Genomic DNA, 16730 nt, shown 5'->3' with positions numbered 1-16730 from the left:
TATTTGTCATCACCCAATTGTCACTTACACACAAGCCCATGTTCTGTAAGCCCAATATTCCACCCACAAAATCTATTTTTCTTTGTTCTTTTTTTTTTTCTGAAGAAAAAAAATTCAATTTAGAAAGGGAAAATCAAAGAATATACGTCATTTTTATGAATACGGGCATGTCAACTCGCAACTGAGCTCAATTGGGTGAGTAGAATGGAGGTGGTGGTGGTGTTGAATGTGCTACTAACTTATGTGCCAAAGCAATTACGGCCGAGAAAGAAAGAAGTTTCATCCTTGGGTTTTAGAACCTGAAGACAATGTTACTAGATCACTGCAAAGTTCAACAATTAGTTCAACTTTCGTTGTGCCTACAAAGGAGTAAACTGGGAACATTTTAACTGCCTACCAACAGCTTCAACATAATACGGACCGCTGCAAGTTGACAGCTCTAATTACCAAAATTCAAAATTAACAAAGATATTCTACAAAACAAATCTATCGTTAGTAAAATAGATAATATTATCATTTTTTTTCTTATGAGATTAGCTGATGGCTTTCTCACGGCAGTCCACCCTTTCAGGGATCGGGAAGACTCACAGAGACATTTTAGCATCTCCTGGTCACGATCATGTGATTCACTAGCGCTAGAAATCAAACCAAAAAGTGTCTTGTGAAATACATACTTGAAATTCATCTCCACCCATTGAATCATCCCGTGGTGGTTAATATAGATAATATTATCACTAGAGTTGCTATTTGTTTTATTTAGCAAAAAATAATGTATAATAGTTAAAGAGTTGCGCTGCAATTGTCACTGATACTGGTGGCCCAAGGAGTAAACCACACTACTTTGATATTGTGGTGACTAAAAAAGTAAGCAATGCAAACTATTCTTTAATTGGTGACAAAGAAGTACTAACCTTTGCTTACATTACTTGTAGTGCAACTAAATGTTAATTTATTAGAACACTCTAACTTTGTGTTGTGTCTCTCAATTCATGTTTTGATTAATTATTACTTCTCAACGAAAACAAATTAAATAAAACTATTCATCATTATTTCTTTTTTTTTAAACAAGTGATATTTCTCTTTTATTGTTTTTAATAAATGCATTTACGGTTGTGTTTCTTTTGATAAGTATTGACTTCAAACCGATCGTGTGTAATTTTTTTTTTTAACAAATGATATTATCTACACAAAGGGGAAATTTGCTTTTAATGAAAATCAAATATAAGATCTCTCACTTACAAGTAGAAAGAAGTACTATTAGCTTGTAATACTAAATGGCATAAACCACGTGTAGTTAATAATGAACAATCCATTTATGTTTAAATGGATAGAAAATTTAAAAAATGTTGGCTTACATTTTAAACTTTACCCTTAAGATCTATTTTCTCCCCAACCCTCTATCATTTTACGGAAGTTAGCCCTTAATTTACAAGATAATTAAAGAAGTACAAAACTTATGTCCATTCAATTGTGATAAATGTTTCTTTATTATACAAATATTATAATTAGGACCGTACATTTCCTTTATTATTATCCAAATTAAGACCAAGGAACAATTATAGCGTAGACAAAAGTATCATTCAACAAAGAAATATCGTACACAAATTAATTAGCCTCATTTTTTGAATTCAAAATATCTTAATTACACAAGGTGATTTGTTACCCGTCCGTTCAAGGTGGGGCGTAAAATATCAATTATATCACATAACTCATGGCATGCACAACTTTTATTTACTAATCATGGGAGAAAATACATATATAAAGATCAATTCATGGTGGCATTAGTATTAGATACCACAGTAGGCCTTGACACGACCGGTCAAATCCAGGTTGGAGAAAGCAAAAGCAATATAGCCAAGACCATCGCATGGTTTATAGCACAATGGGTTCTTCTCATCAGTTACTTCTTCTGGTACTTGTATCTTTCCCCTGTTGAATATGAAAATTCCCACCGAGCACCTTTCCACATTCACGTCCCAAATCCTGACGCGATGGTTGCAAGCTTTTATTCTGTTATTACTCCAAATCTGATTATTAACAAATTAATCAATCATTTGTAATTAATTAATGAATAATATACGCTATAAGTTTTCATACTCATGATTTAGGATGTTGAAGTGTGAAGGCGGGGCATGGTTTAGGAGCGTATATATATGAGTTTGCTCTGTCTATTAAAAGTTTACAACATGCGAATTTAAATCATATTATTATTAGTTTATTATGAGATTTAGTCTACTTCTTTCATCTCCTTCATATAACTAATATCATATGTCCAAAAAAAAAGTCTACAAAACAACTTTAAGCAACTTTAAAGTTACCAATTGTTCACCATCAGTCCTTTTAATTAATCTGTAAATAGTCTTTTTTATTTTTTTAATTATATTTTGCAATCACACCGATCTAGTTGGTACTCAATTTTAAGAGGGCAACATACATGGAATGGATTCACCGCCATGTGAAGTTCCGACCCAATCATACATTGTCAAGTGAAGAAAAACTTGCATATGACAATATTATTGGACATGGATGCAATGTGGTGGTGATCCTTTTCCATATAAATTCTTTTCTTTTTTCAAGAGGATGTTCTCGTGAGCTAAGCTCTTACATAGATGTTGTTTGTACCATACTTGACCAATCCCGAAACTACCGAGCACCGGCCAACGCTATACTGTCAAGGACCCAGAAGAGTTCCCCTCCGACCAGGAGGCCAATCACTACTCAACACGTGTCAAGATTAGAAGCCAATCAGAGCGCAGCACGTGTCAACATCAAGAACCAATCATAACATGACACATGTCAATGTGACAAAGCTACAAGTTTTTCTATAAATAGGGGTCATCCCCCCACAATATTGCCTAATGCCATTTTGTGTTAAATCATTCACAAGAACTCACTAAATTGAGAGCTTGATCCTTTGTACTTGTGTAAGCCCTTCACTACTAATAAGAACTCCTCTACTCCGTGGACGTAGCCAATCTGGGTGAACCACGTACATCCTGTGTTTGCTTCTCTGTCTCTATTCATTTACGTACTTATCCTCACTAGTGACCGAAGCAACCAAGCGAAGGTCACAAAACCTGACACTTTCTGTTGTACCAAAGTCTTCGCTGATTTTGTGCATCAACATTTGGCGCCGTCTGTGGGAAACGATACTTATTCCTACTCTCTTCAGCTGTGTCAAGCTGGTTTCTATCATTCGTACACTTTCTTTTGATCAGGCATCCCTCTCCAACATGGGAAGCGAAGGAAGCCACAGCACACAGAATGACACCCCCCTTGCACATAGTGCGAAACAACGAAAGAAGGAAGGAAAACGAGTTCTTCTTCAAGCTAAAGTCGATGAGTTGGAAGCTCAGAACAACAAGATAGCAATGAGGAATGAGGTCCTCCAGGAGCAATATGAGAAGCTCTTCGAGACACTCCACGAAGCTAGGCAAGCTCAGACACGCGAGCTTGTTGCCCCCGTGGAAGTCAACCATCAATTGGGTGCCCTCCAACATGGAGGGTCACATGCATTCGACATAGATATCCCTGATAGGGAACAAATTACCCCTCGATTTGATAATCAACATGAGGCTTCTCTCAACCCAGTTGCTTCGACCCGAACCATGAGAAGCGGAGGGAGACACCTCTTTGCTGAAGGGGCAGAAGGATCGAAAGCCGTCTTTCGCGATTGTCGGGATTTCCTGAAGCAACGTCGAGAGAATTCCATCCATATAAGCTCAAAGATCAATGACCCAATGATTTCTGAGAGACTCGGTCCCCTGCCACGGCCCGAGCCGGCCACCAACTTGGGGAATGGGCAACAAGTCCTAGAGAGACATGAGGGTACAGGGGACTCAGAGGTGTTCCGACAGACATACCCTGGAAGCCAGTACAGCGAGTCCAGGGAAAAATCACATGCCCTTGATCAAACCTTCCTAATTCCAAGAGGAGATGGAGATTTACGAAAGAAAGCTCCAGTGGCACGTAACTCCGCTCAGGACCCCCTTGTCCTACAACTTCTTGAGGAAGTAAACAAGTTGAAGGCTGAACGTCAGGCTGAAATACCTGACTGGAACCAACCCAGGCCTGGCCCTCTTACAAGGAGGATCCTCAACACCCCCCTTCAAGCAAAGACAAAGCAAAAGCTTGGCTTGCAACTTTATACTGGAAAAGAGGACCCGATTGAGCACCTTAACCTCTTTGAGTCCACCATGGCATACCGGATGCACACCGACGAAGAGCGATGTCTTCTCTTCCCCTCCACCCTCTCTGGTGGAGCTCTAAATTGGTATTGTCGTCTTACACCTGAGACGGTAGACTCATTTGAGGAATTGAGGAAACTATTTGTTTCCCAACACATTTTCCAAACCGATCGCTTGCACTCTGCAGATGACTTGTACACTATCCGCCAGAAGCCAGACGAGTCATTACGTATGTATGCTGGCCGCTTCAGCCATGAATACTCCCGGTGTGCCGAGGCAGACGACAAGACTGCCCTCAAAGCCTTCACGGCAGGCCTACGTGATTGTTTCTTTAAATACATGATCAATGCCAATACTTGGAAGACTTACTCTGAGGTGATGGCGCAGGCTTATAACCATGCCTCCGCCGAGGCAGAGACATATCAGGAGAAACCCCCTACAACCATCCTTTATCAATAAGTGGGAGGTGGAAGCCAGACTCACCTAAATGAGAAGACCTCGACTTTCCAAACAGCAGTGGCACCTCTCCATGCCTTGCATAATGCTTCACCGAATCAACAGACATATCAATTTCAAGGCAAGAGGAAGGATTTCCATCCTCACCACTCTCCTTTCAGTAAAAAGAGTAAGGGACACTATCCCGATAACCAAGGGTATCGCCACAATAACGCTCGCCCCCAGGCAGTCAATGCAGTGGGTCAAACCCGCGTCAAGATACCCCCTACCCCAAGGTATGAGACATACACGCCCTTGAATGCCACATGCGCGGCCATTTACCCCAACATAGCTCACCTGATACCAAAGCCAAAGCCGAGGCACCCAGATTACACGCCCCCGAATAACGCGGGCACGTTTTGTTGCTACCATGAGCATAACGGCCATGATAGCGAGAAATGTATCATCCTCCGTGATCGTATTGAAGCTTTGGCACGAGAAGGAAAAATTGATCAATTCCTTCTTCACCCTCAAAGGGATAACCGTAACCAACGCCAGGTGAATGTCATATATTCCATAAGCGGCGGCACACCCATATCTGAATCTTCCAATAGGGCCATGAAAAACAGTGAACGAAGTCTGAGGCCTGGTCACCAAGTGTTTCACGTGGAAGACATCAGGGGAGGGAAGTATCAAAAACCTAACTGGGATCCGATATGTTTCTACCCTGAGGAAGAAAGAGGCATCATCTACCCTCATAACGACCCATTGATCGTGGAGGCTCACATAGCCAACTTTGATGTTCGACGAATCCTCGTAGACACAGGGGCTTCGGTCAATATCATGTTTGCCGAAGCTTTCAGGGCACTCAGTGTAGCTGAACACTTGCTCGATCGCTCGATTTCTCCTCTGATAAGCTTCTCCGGTGATATCGTGCAACCTTTAGGGAGCATACATTTACCCTTTACTATTGGTACAGGCCCTTACACGGCTACCATTACCACTAACTTCCTAGTGGTTGACTGCCCAACGGCATACAATGTCATCTTTGGGCGCACAGGCATCAATGATCTCAAGGCTATGGTATCCACGCATATGCTGTTGATGAAATTTCCAACCCCCCATGGCAACGGCTACATCAGAGGAGATCAGCTTAGTGCACGATCATGTTACAACACTTCAGTTAAGCAACAACACTTGCCCGGACCCAAGGAAACCCTGTCTGTACATGACCAAGTCACAAAGACCAGCCTAGATGAAGCGACCTTGGATCTTCTTGATAGCAACAATCAACCCGATGATCCTCGAGATGACTCTTTCACCCAGCAAGCCCAACCTGCTGAAGAGTTGGAGAAGGTACCTATCTCAAGAGATCATCCAGACCGCATGGTGAATATTGGCACCACATTGTCACCACCCCTTCGGTTAGCATTGATATCTTTTTTGAAAGAGAACACTGAAGTCTTCGCCTGGTCATACGAGGACATGCCAGGCATCTCTCCCGATGTCATCTGTCATCGTTTGAGTATTGACCCCAAGATCAAGCCGGTGAGACAGAAGCGAAGATCTTATGACGCTGAACGATACGAGGCAATGAAAGCAGAAGTTGAAAAACTCAAAGGCATAGGCTTTGTCCGCGAAGTCAATTACCCGACATGGGTAGCAAATGTGGTCCTTGTTAGGAAAAATCCGACCAAAGAAAGTCTTTCGCTTCAAAATGTCTTGTGGAGGATGTGTGTTGACTACACCGACCTAAACAAAGGGTGTCCGAAAGATAGTTTCCCTCTTCCTCTTATTGACAGGCTTATAGACTCTACGGTAGGGTGTGAGCTTTTGAGCTTTATGGACGCTTATTCAGGATACAACCAAATCCTCATGAACCCCTCAGACCAAGAACACACGGCCTTCACTACTGACAGGGGACTATATTGCTATAAAGTCATGCCTTTCGGCCTAAAGAATGCAGGAGCAACTTATCAGAGACTGGTCAATTCAATGTTCGTCGAACAAATTGGGAAGAACATGGAAGTTTACGTTGATGATATGCTAGTCAAAAGCAAACATGCTGACCAACACATCACCGACCTATCTGAAACTTTCACCATTCTAAAGAGGTATCGAATGAGGTTGAACCCCAACAAATGTGCCTTCGGCGTGGGCTCTGGCAAATTCTTAGGCTTCATGATTAGCCAACGAGGCATTGAAGCTAACCCTGAAAAGATCAAAGCAATCCTCGACATGAAAGAGCCAATAACTTCAAAAGACATCCAAAGCCTTACTGGCAAGGTGGCAGCCTTAACCAGATTCATCTCTAAGGCCACAGACAGATGTGCTCCTTTCTTCAAAGCACTCAAGGGAAATAAGAAGTACATTACATGGACGGAGGAATGTGCCAAGGCATTCAGGAACCTCAAAGAGTACATGAGTAAAGCCCCTCTGCTCTCCAAACCAGAAGTTGGTGACACTCTCATCATCTATCTATCGGTTTCGGCTTCAGCAGTCAGTTCTGTTCTTATTCGAATGGACAGTGGTGTCGAACGGCCCGTCTACTACGCTAGCAAGGCCCTACAAGATGCGGAGACACGATACTCCAACATTGAGAAATTAGCTCTAGCATTGGTCATGTCTGCTCGGAAACTTCGCCCTTATTTCCAAGCACACGCCATCATCGTGCTTACCAATCACCCTTTTCGACAGATACTCCAGAGTCCTGACACGTCTGGACGAATGATCAAATGGGCGATAGCATTGGGTGAGTTTGACATCTCCTACCAACCAAAACCAGCCGAAAAAGGCCAAGCAGTAGCAGATTTCATCGCCGACTTCACATATCCTGTTGACATTGCTTCTACACCTGAAGCAGTAGCTTCATTACCATCGGAAGCTCAGAAGGTAGAATCAACGACCTCAGCATGGAGTTTGTATGTTGATGGCTCATCCAACCAACAGGGCTGTGGAGCGGGACTAGTCTTGACTACGCCCGACAAAGTAGCAATGGAGTATGCTCTTCGTTTCAAATTCAAGGCATCAAACAATGAGGCCGAGTATGAAGCCCTTCCAGCAGGATTACGTTTGGCCAAACACCTCGGGGTTAAACAAATTGATATTTTCAGTGACTCCCAATTAGTGGTCAACCAGGTTACCAACAACTTTGATGCTAAGGACAGCTCCATGGCAGCATATCTTGCGCAAACACAACTTTTGCTCAAGCACTTCCACTACCAGATCACCCAAGTTCCTCGAGCGGCAAACAGTCATGCAGACGCCCTGGCTCGCCTCGCCTCAGCTGTGGAAGACAAGATTGGAAGAAAAATTCATGTCGAACTGTTGGCAACACCAAGCACCATGGCCGCAGAAGTATGCAACTTACAACAGGGGGATAGTTGGATCACCCCGATCTATAATTTCCTTGCTCATGGCACCCTCCCAAATGATAAAGTCCAGGCTAAGCAAATTCGATACAAGTCTACCCGCTACCTGATCATCAATGATCAACTCTATAAGCGAGGTTTTAGCCTGCCATACTTAAGGTGTCTTACGCCTGCCGAGGCGGAAATCGTCCTTCGGGAAATACATGAGGGAGTCTGTGGAGATCATGCTGGATCTCGGTCCCTAGCACACAAGACTTTTCGCCAAGGATATTACTGGCCAACACTCCACCAGGATGCCATCAAAGTATCCCGCTCATGTGACAAATGTCAACGATATGCGACTATTCCTCATTCCCCTCCAGAGCCTCTTACTCCTATGATCAGCCCTTGGCCCTTCGCCCAGTGGGGACTTGATTTGATCGGCCCAATGCCGGCAGGGAAGGGCAAAGTCTGTTACGCAGTCGTTGCAGTGGACTACTTCACAAAGTGGGCCGAAGTAGAACCCTTGGCAACCATTACTGAGGCAAAGATAGAAGACTTCGTGTGGAAGAACATCCTTTGTAGATTCGGCATTCCCAATGCGATAGTCACTGACAATGGGCGACAGTTTGACAACAAGAAGTTTAGGTTGTTCTGCTCTAAGTTCAACATCAACTTATGCTTTGCCTCTCCAGCTCATCCCCAGTCTAATGGACAAGTTGAGGCCATCAACAAAATAATCAAGCGCACTTTGAAAACCAGCTTGGACAAAGCTAAAGGCTGTTGGCCAGAATTTGTACCCCAAGCTCTTTGGTCATATCGCACTTCATATCGGACTTCAACAGGAGAAACTCCATTCTCACTTGCCTTTGGCACAGAGGCGGTTGTCCCTGTTGAGCTCGAGCAAGCAACATTCCGAGTCCAGAACTACATTCAAAGTGAAAATGACAAACAACTCACCCTCAACTTGGATTTAGTCGAGGAACACAGAAACCAAGCTCACTTGAGGAATGTCGCCTACAAGCAGCGCATCTCCAACTATTATGACTCTAGGGTCAAGCCTCGTTCTTTCAAAATAGGAGACTGGGTCTTAAAGAAAAGATTACTCTGCGACAGAGTCCCGAGTGAAGGCACACTTAGTCCAAACTGGGATGGACCGTATGAAGTCATTGGCATCAGTCGCCCTGGCTCTTACACACTTAGAAGCTCCGATGGCAAGACCCTTGGCCATCCATGGAACGCTGATCACTTGAAGTACTACTACAAATAGACTCACGATGTACAAGTGTTGAGCTATAGCCGTTCGGCATCCTATGTAATGAAGGCCATTTGGCAATGAATTCAATAAAGAGGTAATTTAGCCAACTCAGCCCTCACTCTTTTACATTCATAGCAAGCGATGCCGGAACCCTTCTCAATCAGAAAGCAATCCGTCTTCCACAGTCACTACAAAACAAGCAAATGAAGACCGTGTCAAGCGCCAAAAAAAAAAAAAAAAAAAACAGCTTCATCCAAAAAGCTTCACCCGAAAAGCTTCACCCAAAAAAAACTTCACCCGAAAAGCTTCACTTAAAAAAGCTTCACCTACAAAGCTTCACCTAAAAAATCTTCACCTATAAAGCTCCCTCTACATACTTTCATCTCCAAAGCTTCACCATCACAGCTTCACCTCGAAAGCTTCATCTACAAAGCTTCACCATCAAAGCTTCACCCAGAAAGCTTCATCTACAAAGCTTCACCTCGAAAGCTTCATCTACAAAGCTTCAACACCAAAGCTTCACCTACAAAGCTTCAACACAAAACCTTGCTCCAAATAAACAAATTTTGTTCACAAAACCCAAGATGCCCTTGAACTTGTACAAAAACACTTGGGTAAACATAAACATTTTTTGTTTTACACCCACAAGGGCCCAAAATTTTCCTTCTTATTTATTCACTTATATATGTTCCCAAACATATTATAATAGATCCAACAACAAGCCAAAGTCCCAAGTTTCATAATGGACAAAAGTACAAGCAATTCATCAATAATGAAGGTGCTACAAAAATTGGAATCTGCCCCAAAATAGAAATCCAACCCAAGAGACTTTTTCTCTCTCTCCCTCTTCCGCCTCCTTTCATCTATCAAATTTCTGCAACCTCTGCTCTTCTCCAATGGAGCTGAATTTTGGACACCCTATAGTTCTTGAGCATATGAACAACTTTCAAGAAGGAACCATTTCTGTTTGAGCGACGGAAATTAAAGTGTTGAAGCTCCAAACATGACAGTCGGATTCTTGCAGATTTCGAAGCTGCTGTGATGTTTCGAAGATCTGGAAATATTTAACCATTAGTTCATTCTGAATTTTTGATATGTTATGAAAGAGACGATGAGGAACAACTTCAATGAAGAAAGCATGCCGATCTGAACAATAGAAAATGGAGTTTCGAAGCTCACAACAAATCTGACGGGTTGACAGAAAAATAATAACCAGTCATTCATCATACCTGGATTTCTGGAGTTATACTGCTCCGAGGGATCTCAAATTTGGATATGTTGTAGTTCACGAGCTGAGGAACAACTTCAATGAAGAAAGCATGCTGATCTGAACAATAGAAAATGGAGTTTCGAAGCTCACAACAAATCTGACGGGTTGACAGAAAAATAATAACCAGTCATTCATCATACCTGAATTTCTTGAGTTATACAGCTCCGAGGGATCTCAATTTTGGATATGTTGTAGTTCACAAGTTAAGGAACAACTTCGATGAAGAAAGTATGTTGATCTAAGCAAGAGAAAATGGAATTTTTGAAGCTCACAACAGGTCTGACGTGTTGACAGACAAATGATGAACAATCACTCGTCGTACCTGAATTTCTAGAGTTGTACTGATCTGATGGCTCTCAAATTTGGATATGTTGTAGTTAAGGAATTAAAGAACAACTTTCATGAAGACAACTTTATGATTCGAGCTACAGATGATGGTCTTATATTGAAAACCAATTCAGGTTGTTAGGGGAAATGAAAACCAATTCCACCAAAGAAACATCATTATGATGTTTCATCATTATGGTGTTTTCATCATTATGATGCTTTCATCATTGTGATGCTTCCATCATTGTGATGCTTCCATCATTGTGATGCTTCCATTATGATTGTAATGCACCAACGGTTACACCCTCTATCATAGCAGTATGTGTGTGTATCTCCCTATAGTCATCATGTGCAAGACTATCGTAGTCAGATGGCTTTCCATAAAACAGCTACCAACCGTTACACCTTCTGCAATTCCACTTATTCGGGCCTAGCAACCTTCATAAACAAAATATATGAAGAAAAAGTCCGGGGCTACCACTTAGAAAACAAAAGAATGAAGTTTTGGTACTTACGCCATGGACTATTCGCAAGACACCTCATTCGTCAACTCCCTCGACTAGAGACTTGGGGGACTCCCACCATATGCTACTACGCCTTGGTACTCAAAAGTTCGTGACTACTCAGTGACTTGGATTTTTCAAGTTTCCAACCGAGAAGTTTTCCTCACTCGGGAAATTAAGGGAACACTACCTCAAACTACATGCTTCACTCACAAAGCTTCAATAATACAGGTTTCAACAAAAGCAAAAATTCAAAGAACTTTATGAAGAAGGCTTTGGTGTATTTAACACAATATGTTGAAATGAAGCAAAGCTTATTTATTAATATTTTCGATAAGCCACAAATATGTACATATACATGAGTCAAAATAAACAAACAAAAGGGAGCCTTCACAAAGGTTGCTTAGGGGAAGTCTCAGCAGTCGGTAGAGCCCCAGAAAGAGAAAGCACCGGAGGGTGGTTATCCGGAGCCTCAGTACTTGACAAAACCCCAGAAGGAGGAGGCATTGGAGGTTCATCATTTGAAGCTTCATTACCAGGTACAGCCCCAGAGGACGAAGGCAATAAATGCCTTTGGAACAAACCCACAAACCGCTGATGATCAAGTAAAACCTTACCATCAGATTCCTTCATCTGGTCAAGCTTCCTCTTCATGTTTGTAGCATAGTCATGGGCGAGCCGGTGCAACTGCTTATTCTCATGCTTGAGCCCTCTAATCTCCTGTTTGAGACTCATCACTTCAGCAGCCAATGATTCAACTTGGCGGGTTCTAGCAAATAGGCGTTGGGCCATATTAGACACAGAACCTGCACACTGAACACTAAGAGCCAGAGAGTCCTTAACAGCCAACTCATCAGACCGTTTGGAAAGTAGTCTGTTATCTTTGGGAGTGAGAAGGTTCCTGGCCACCACTGCAGCGGTCATATCATTCTTCATCACAGAATCCCCAACGGTAAGAGGACCAGTAGGGGATATGAAGGATGGGCGCCATATGTTGTCTGGAGAAGGCGTGGCTGTCTCTTCTCCAAGGTTCAAGTCAAAACGACGGTCGGAGGGTCCAGACATTTTCAAATGTGTTGAAGAAGGAAGAGGTCAGACAAATCAAGATCTTAGAAGTGCAAGAAATGAGCTTCTACTGGTAGAGATTCAAGTGTGCTGTGGAACTTAATGCCAGCCTCTATAAAAATCTGCACTCGACGGAGCTTCAGAAATCGAAGAGGCGTTTGCTTTCTCAAAAGCTGGGCTGCTCAGAGACCACGAGGGCCGATCTCAGAAATCGAAGAGGCGTTTGCTTTCTCAAAAGCTGGGCTGCTCAGAGACCACGAGGGCCGATCTCAGAAATCGAAGAAGCACCTGCTTTTGCAGCCTCGTCAGCACCTGTCACATGCACAATCAGCTTTGCGGAAATTACGGGCAATCTGTCGAAGATTTCTGGTGAAGTAGAAAGCACGTGAATCTTACTGATCAATCACCGCTCTCCATATGCACCATCAACTCCTCGGGTACCACATATAACTTTGTCAAAGATCTCTGACAAAGTTTAGGCACGAGAATTTCGAAGTTCCAGCTACCCTACTATTACCCATAAGGGTAAAGGAACAGCACCACTGCTTGACAACTGGAAAGTCCCTATGTGTGTCGACCTCCGTGTTTTGCGGCAAGACAGGTTGGCAAGAACGTCCAACCTTTACTCACATTCGAGAAAAAACTCCCAACATAATTACTTTCTCAAAAACCGGAGTAGCACCGCTTTCCGAATCTCGAGAGTCAGATCCTCGACGGGATTGCTTGTTCGAAAACCGAAGAGGCACAACTCTCAGAACTTCGAGAGCCAGATTTCCTTAGATAAAGCTTGTCTGTAATCTCCACACGTAATATCAGCTTTCCAGATACCACATACCACTTTTTCAAAGTGCTCTGACAAAATTAAAACACGTGAAGCTGGCAGCTCCCACTACATTGCTGTGACCAAGAAGGGTAAAGGAATAGCATTACTACTTGTTATTGGGAAATCCCTATATACATTGACCTCCCTCCTCAACGGACAGGCAAACCTGCAAAAATGCTCAACCCTTTCTCGCGTTTGAAAAGGCACCCTCAACATAACCTCTCGAAATACTCAGCTTTATTTCCCCCCGATAATACCTCAGCAAATAAGCCACACCAAGAACAAGAGTATCTCATATCATCAGGGTCGAAAGCAAGAGTATCCCATATCATGCTTTCTCCCTGTCTTTGTCTTTGTCCTTGTCCACACCTGCAGGACAAGGAGAAAGAGAGCAGTCAGTCGGAACCTGAAATCAAACCTCCAATTTGGAACTGACTGCCTGGAGCCTTTGCCTGGTTGCTTACTTAGCATTGCTCTCGAGTACTCATCCTCAACTGCTGTCAAGGTCACGAATTCCACCGGCAAATACCTCATGACAGTTGATCAGATATTGGCTCTTTACACTGAAGCTGCCAAGCGTGGTTGAGTCACTATGAAGGAATGTTCTGAAGGACCATTTAAATGCAAAGGTTGCACACCACTTCTGCCATGCGAAAGATTGAAGCAGAAGGTTCAACGGTGAGCTGAAACAGATCACTACAGCACGACACCTTTCCATACCACATTCATTATTCCGTCAACAGCAAAAGTATCCCATATCATCAAGGTCGAACGTACTCTAGATTTGATGGACTTGTTTTGACCCTCAAATTTTTGAATCGGCCTTATACTCTGAAGGGCACCAGAAAACCCTCCAGCACAGTTCAAGAATAAGCCTGTGGAAAGTTACTTCTTCAAAAGCAAAAGTATCTCATATCATCTCTTATCCATTTGCTTCTCCTTATCCTGGCAGTTGAATGAGAGACAAGGAGAAGGAGAACAATCAACCGGAAGCCGAAGTCAAACCTCTGATCCTGGGTTGCTTACTTGGAAGTTTGACTGCTTACCTTGTCTGTCACCTCTTTCGGCAGATCTCCTAGCTCGGCGACTTGGGGGACTCCTACTATAGGGTTTGTATCACACTTGACTAAGCCCGAAACTACAACTAAGCTTCAAGTGAAATTGATACATTACCTTGTGCGTCAACATCAGCTAAATACACCATTCCCGGATGGAGGAAAGGTACTTCCAGAGAAGGGCAGATGAAGATCAGACCACACTTCGGTACTTAGAAGTTTCGTGATTACTCAAGGGATTGGATCTTGCAAGTCCCCAACCGAGGAGTTTCCCTCACTCGGGAACTTAGGGGAGCACTGTTTGTACCATACTTGACCAATCCCGAAACTACCGAGCACCGGCCAACGCTATACTGTCAAGGACCCAGAAGAGTTCCCCTCCGACCAGGAGGCCAATCACTACTCAACACGTGTCAAGATTAGAAGCCAATCAGAGCGCAGCACGTGTCAACATCAAGAACCAATCATAACATGACACATGTCAATGTGACAAAGCTACAAGTTTTTCTATAAATAGGGGTCATCCCCCCACAATATTGCCTAATGCCATTTTGTGTTAAATCATTCACAAGAACTCACTAAATTGAGAGCTTGATCCTTTGTACTTGTGTAAGCCCTTCACTACTAATAAGAACTCCTCTACTCCGTGGACGTAGCCAATCTGGGTGAACCACGTACATCCTGTGTTTGCTTCTCTGTCTCTATTCATTTACGTACTTATCCTCACTAGTGACCGAAGCAACCAAGCGAAGGTCACAAAACCTGACACTTTCTGTTGTACCAAAGTCTTCGCTGATTTTGTGCATCAACAGATGTCATAATGATATCATCCACATAGGTCATTTTTATTCAAAAATATTACTCTTACTACTTTTTCCATATCACTTTAATATCATCTTTTTAATAGAGATGAAACTCATATATGTTGGTGAGCCGTACTTTTATTAGAGAGATTGTACAAATGTGATATGACAAATGTGGTAAGTGTAGCGTTAGTCTTTTTCATTCGGGGTGTTATCTGTACTTTTATTAGAGAGATTGTACAAATGTGATATGACAAATGTGGTAAGCGTAGCGTTAGTCTTTTTCATTTGGGGTGTTATCCATATACCATTTTTAATTTCTGTCATTTGATCTTCTTCAATCCATCTGATCTGACAGTTGAAAATTAGAAAGGTGTGTGAGAAATAAAAAAGAGTGTGTGGATATCACACCCTTTAAAGAAATATCTAATTTGGCCCTTATAATGTTAGGGAGATCAAATTTCTAAACCAAGTTTTGTAAACCAAATAATATGGATGTTGATAATTGAATTATTGCTTAAATGTTGATTAACGTGCTTATTTCTTATTTGTGACACATCATTTGAGTTACAAATTTGGTCTCCCTAACATTATTCTTCAATCAACTCATGCTTACCTGCAACATATCTCCTGCGAAGACTATGAAGTGGCAAGGTGAGGCGTCAATACCCACAAAGGTTCCATCCTTGGATTCGATTTCTAAACCGCCAATTTGGTGCTGGAAAAGTATTGATATGAAGCTTGCGTCGGTGTGGCTTGGAAACCATACACTAGTACCAGTGATGTCGATGTCTTTCATTTCTCTATACTTGATTAATCGAAAAATGTGGTCATTGAAAGCAGCAAAGGACTCATAGTGCTTCGCTGCAACACCATAGCTTTCGAACAACAATCGCATCACCCGTTCACCCAACTCTTCTATCAACTTCACATAACTGTGAGTAGTTTCACTGCACATGTACATGCATATATTACACACATTTATTATTAAAAAAAGTAATTAAACCGAAGATAGAAGTCAAACAAATTCAAAACCATATTATGTCACATATACACGAACGAACCAAAAAAAAATATATATATATATACATGTTCCACTCGAATGTCTGTAAAATATGTGATAAGAAATTAACACGAACGATAATATATTAATTTGATTAATATTACCAGAAGTTATCTTTGCCAGCAGGCCACACGAGGTTCATGAAATTCTGCACATCTTGGAAGCTTGTAGCATGACTAATCGCGAAGGTCTCGGAGTAAGGAAGCCTAGGACTTGGTCCAATATATCCACGGAGTACGTCGTCGCCAGTGTGGCTGAGTTTGGTTTCTGTGGGCAAATCAAACAGATCCTTCGACTGGGCCATCACCTTGTCAACAAGTTGAGCCGGAACTCTGTCATACGCCGCCACGAAACAACCGTACTCTTCAAGTGCATGTCTTACTTGGTCGGGCGTGGTGTCACTGCCACTATTTGTGAAATCAATGATAGGAATTTTTAGCGACGCTGTTTCGGAATCCGATCCCATACTTGAGTTCCTCGACTGATCGTCACTAACGTGGTGTGTGCGAATGTGAGTGAGTTTAACTGTTTAAGTGAGTCGAATGAGGATGCATGGAGTTGAGATATATATGGATATAGATATATAGTAGC

General features: G+C 42.4%; 1 protein-coding gene and 1 long non-coding RNA gene across 3 annotated transcripts; both read right to left on the bottom strand.

Moving 5' to 3' along the window:
- Positions 1-1594: 1594 nt before the first annotated feature.
- LOC139187649 (deoxypodophyllotoxin synthase-like) lies at positions 1595-16697 on the bottom strand. Of its 2 annotated transcripts, none has more exons than XM_070820870.1 (3): positions 16244-16697; positions 15693-16026; positions 1595-2010 (listed from the first exon to the last, which is right to left on the bottom strand). In XM_070820870.1, the coding sequence occupies exons 1-3, from the start codon at positions 16603-16605 to the stop codon at positions 1897-1899; spliced, it is 810 nt and encodes a 269-aa protein (XP_070676971.1). In that variant the 5' UTR covers positions 16606-16697; the 3' UTR covers positions 1595-1896. The 2 variants fall into 2 exon arrangements, with proteins under 2 accessions (XP_070676971.1, XP_070676970.1); XM_070820869.1 differs by having other exon boundaries at positions 1595-2027; positions 16244-16696.
- On the bottom strand, positions 9880-10569 carry LOC139195373 (uncharacterized). Its single transcript, XR_011580218.1, has 2 exons — positions 10460-10569; positions 9880-10284 (listed from the first exon to the last, which is right to left on the bottom strand). It is a non-coding gene; the product is annotated as an uncharacterized lncRNA (long non-coding RNA).
- Positions 16698-16730: the final 33 nt, after the last annotated feature.

This window comes from Malus domestica, chromosome 04 (genome assembly GCF_042453785.1).
Source record: "Malus domestica chromosome 04, GDT2T_hap1".
NCBI lineage: Eukaryota > Viridiplantae > Streptophyta > Magnoliopsida > Rosales > Rosaceae > Malus > Malus domestica.
The sequence above is the reverse complement of the archived record's forward strand: the minus strand, read 5'-3'. Positions and strand labels throughout refer to the sequence as shown.

What these genes read in the sequence shown, in the direction of transcription:
- LOC139187649 (XM_070820869.1), bottom strand. Translation starts at nt 16,605, where the DNA reads ATGGGATCGGATTCCGAAACAGCGTCGCTAAAAATTCCTATCATTGAT. An exon ending in GCTGGCAAAGATAACTTCTG is followed by an intron (nt 16,027 to 16,243) that starts GTAATATTAATC and finishes GTACATGTGCAG; the next exon opens with TGAAACTACTCACAGTTATG. An exon ending in TCGCAGGAGATATGTTGCAG is followed by an intron (nt 2,028 to 15,692) that starts GTAAGCATGAGT and finishes GTTAATAATCAG; the next exon opens with ATTTGGAGTAATAACAGAAT.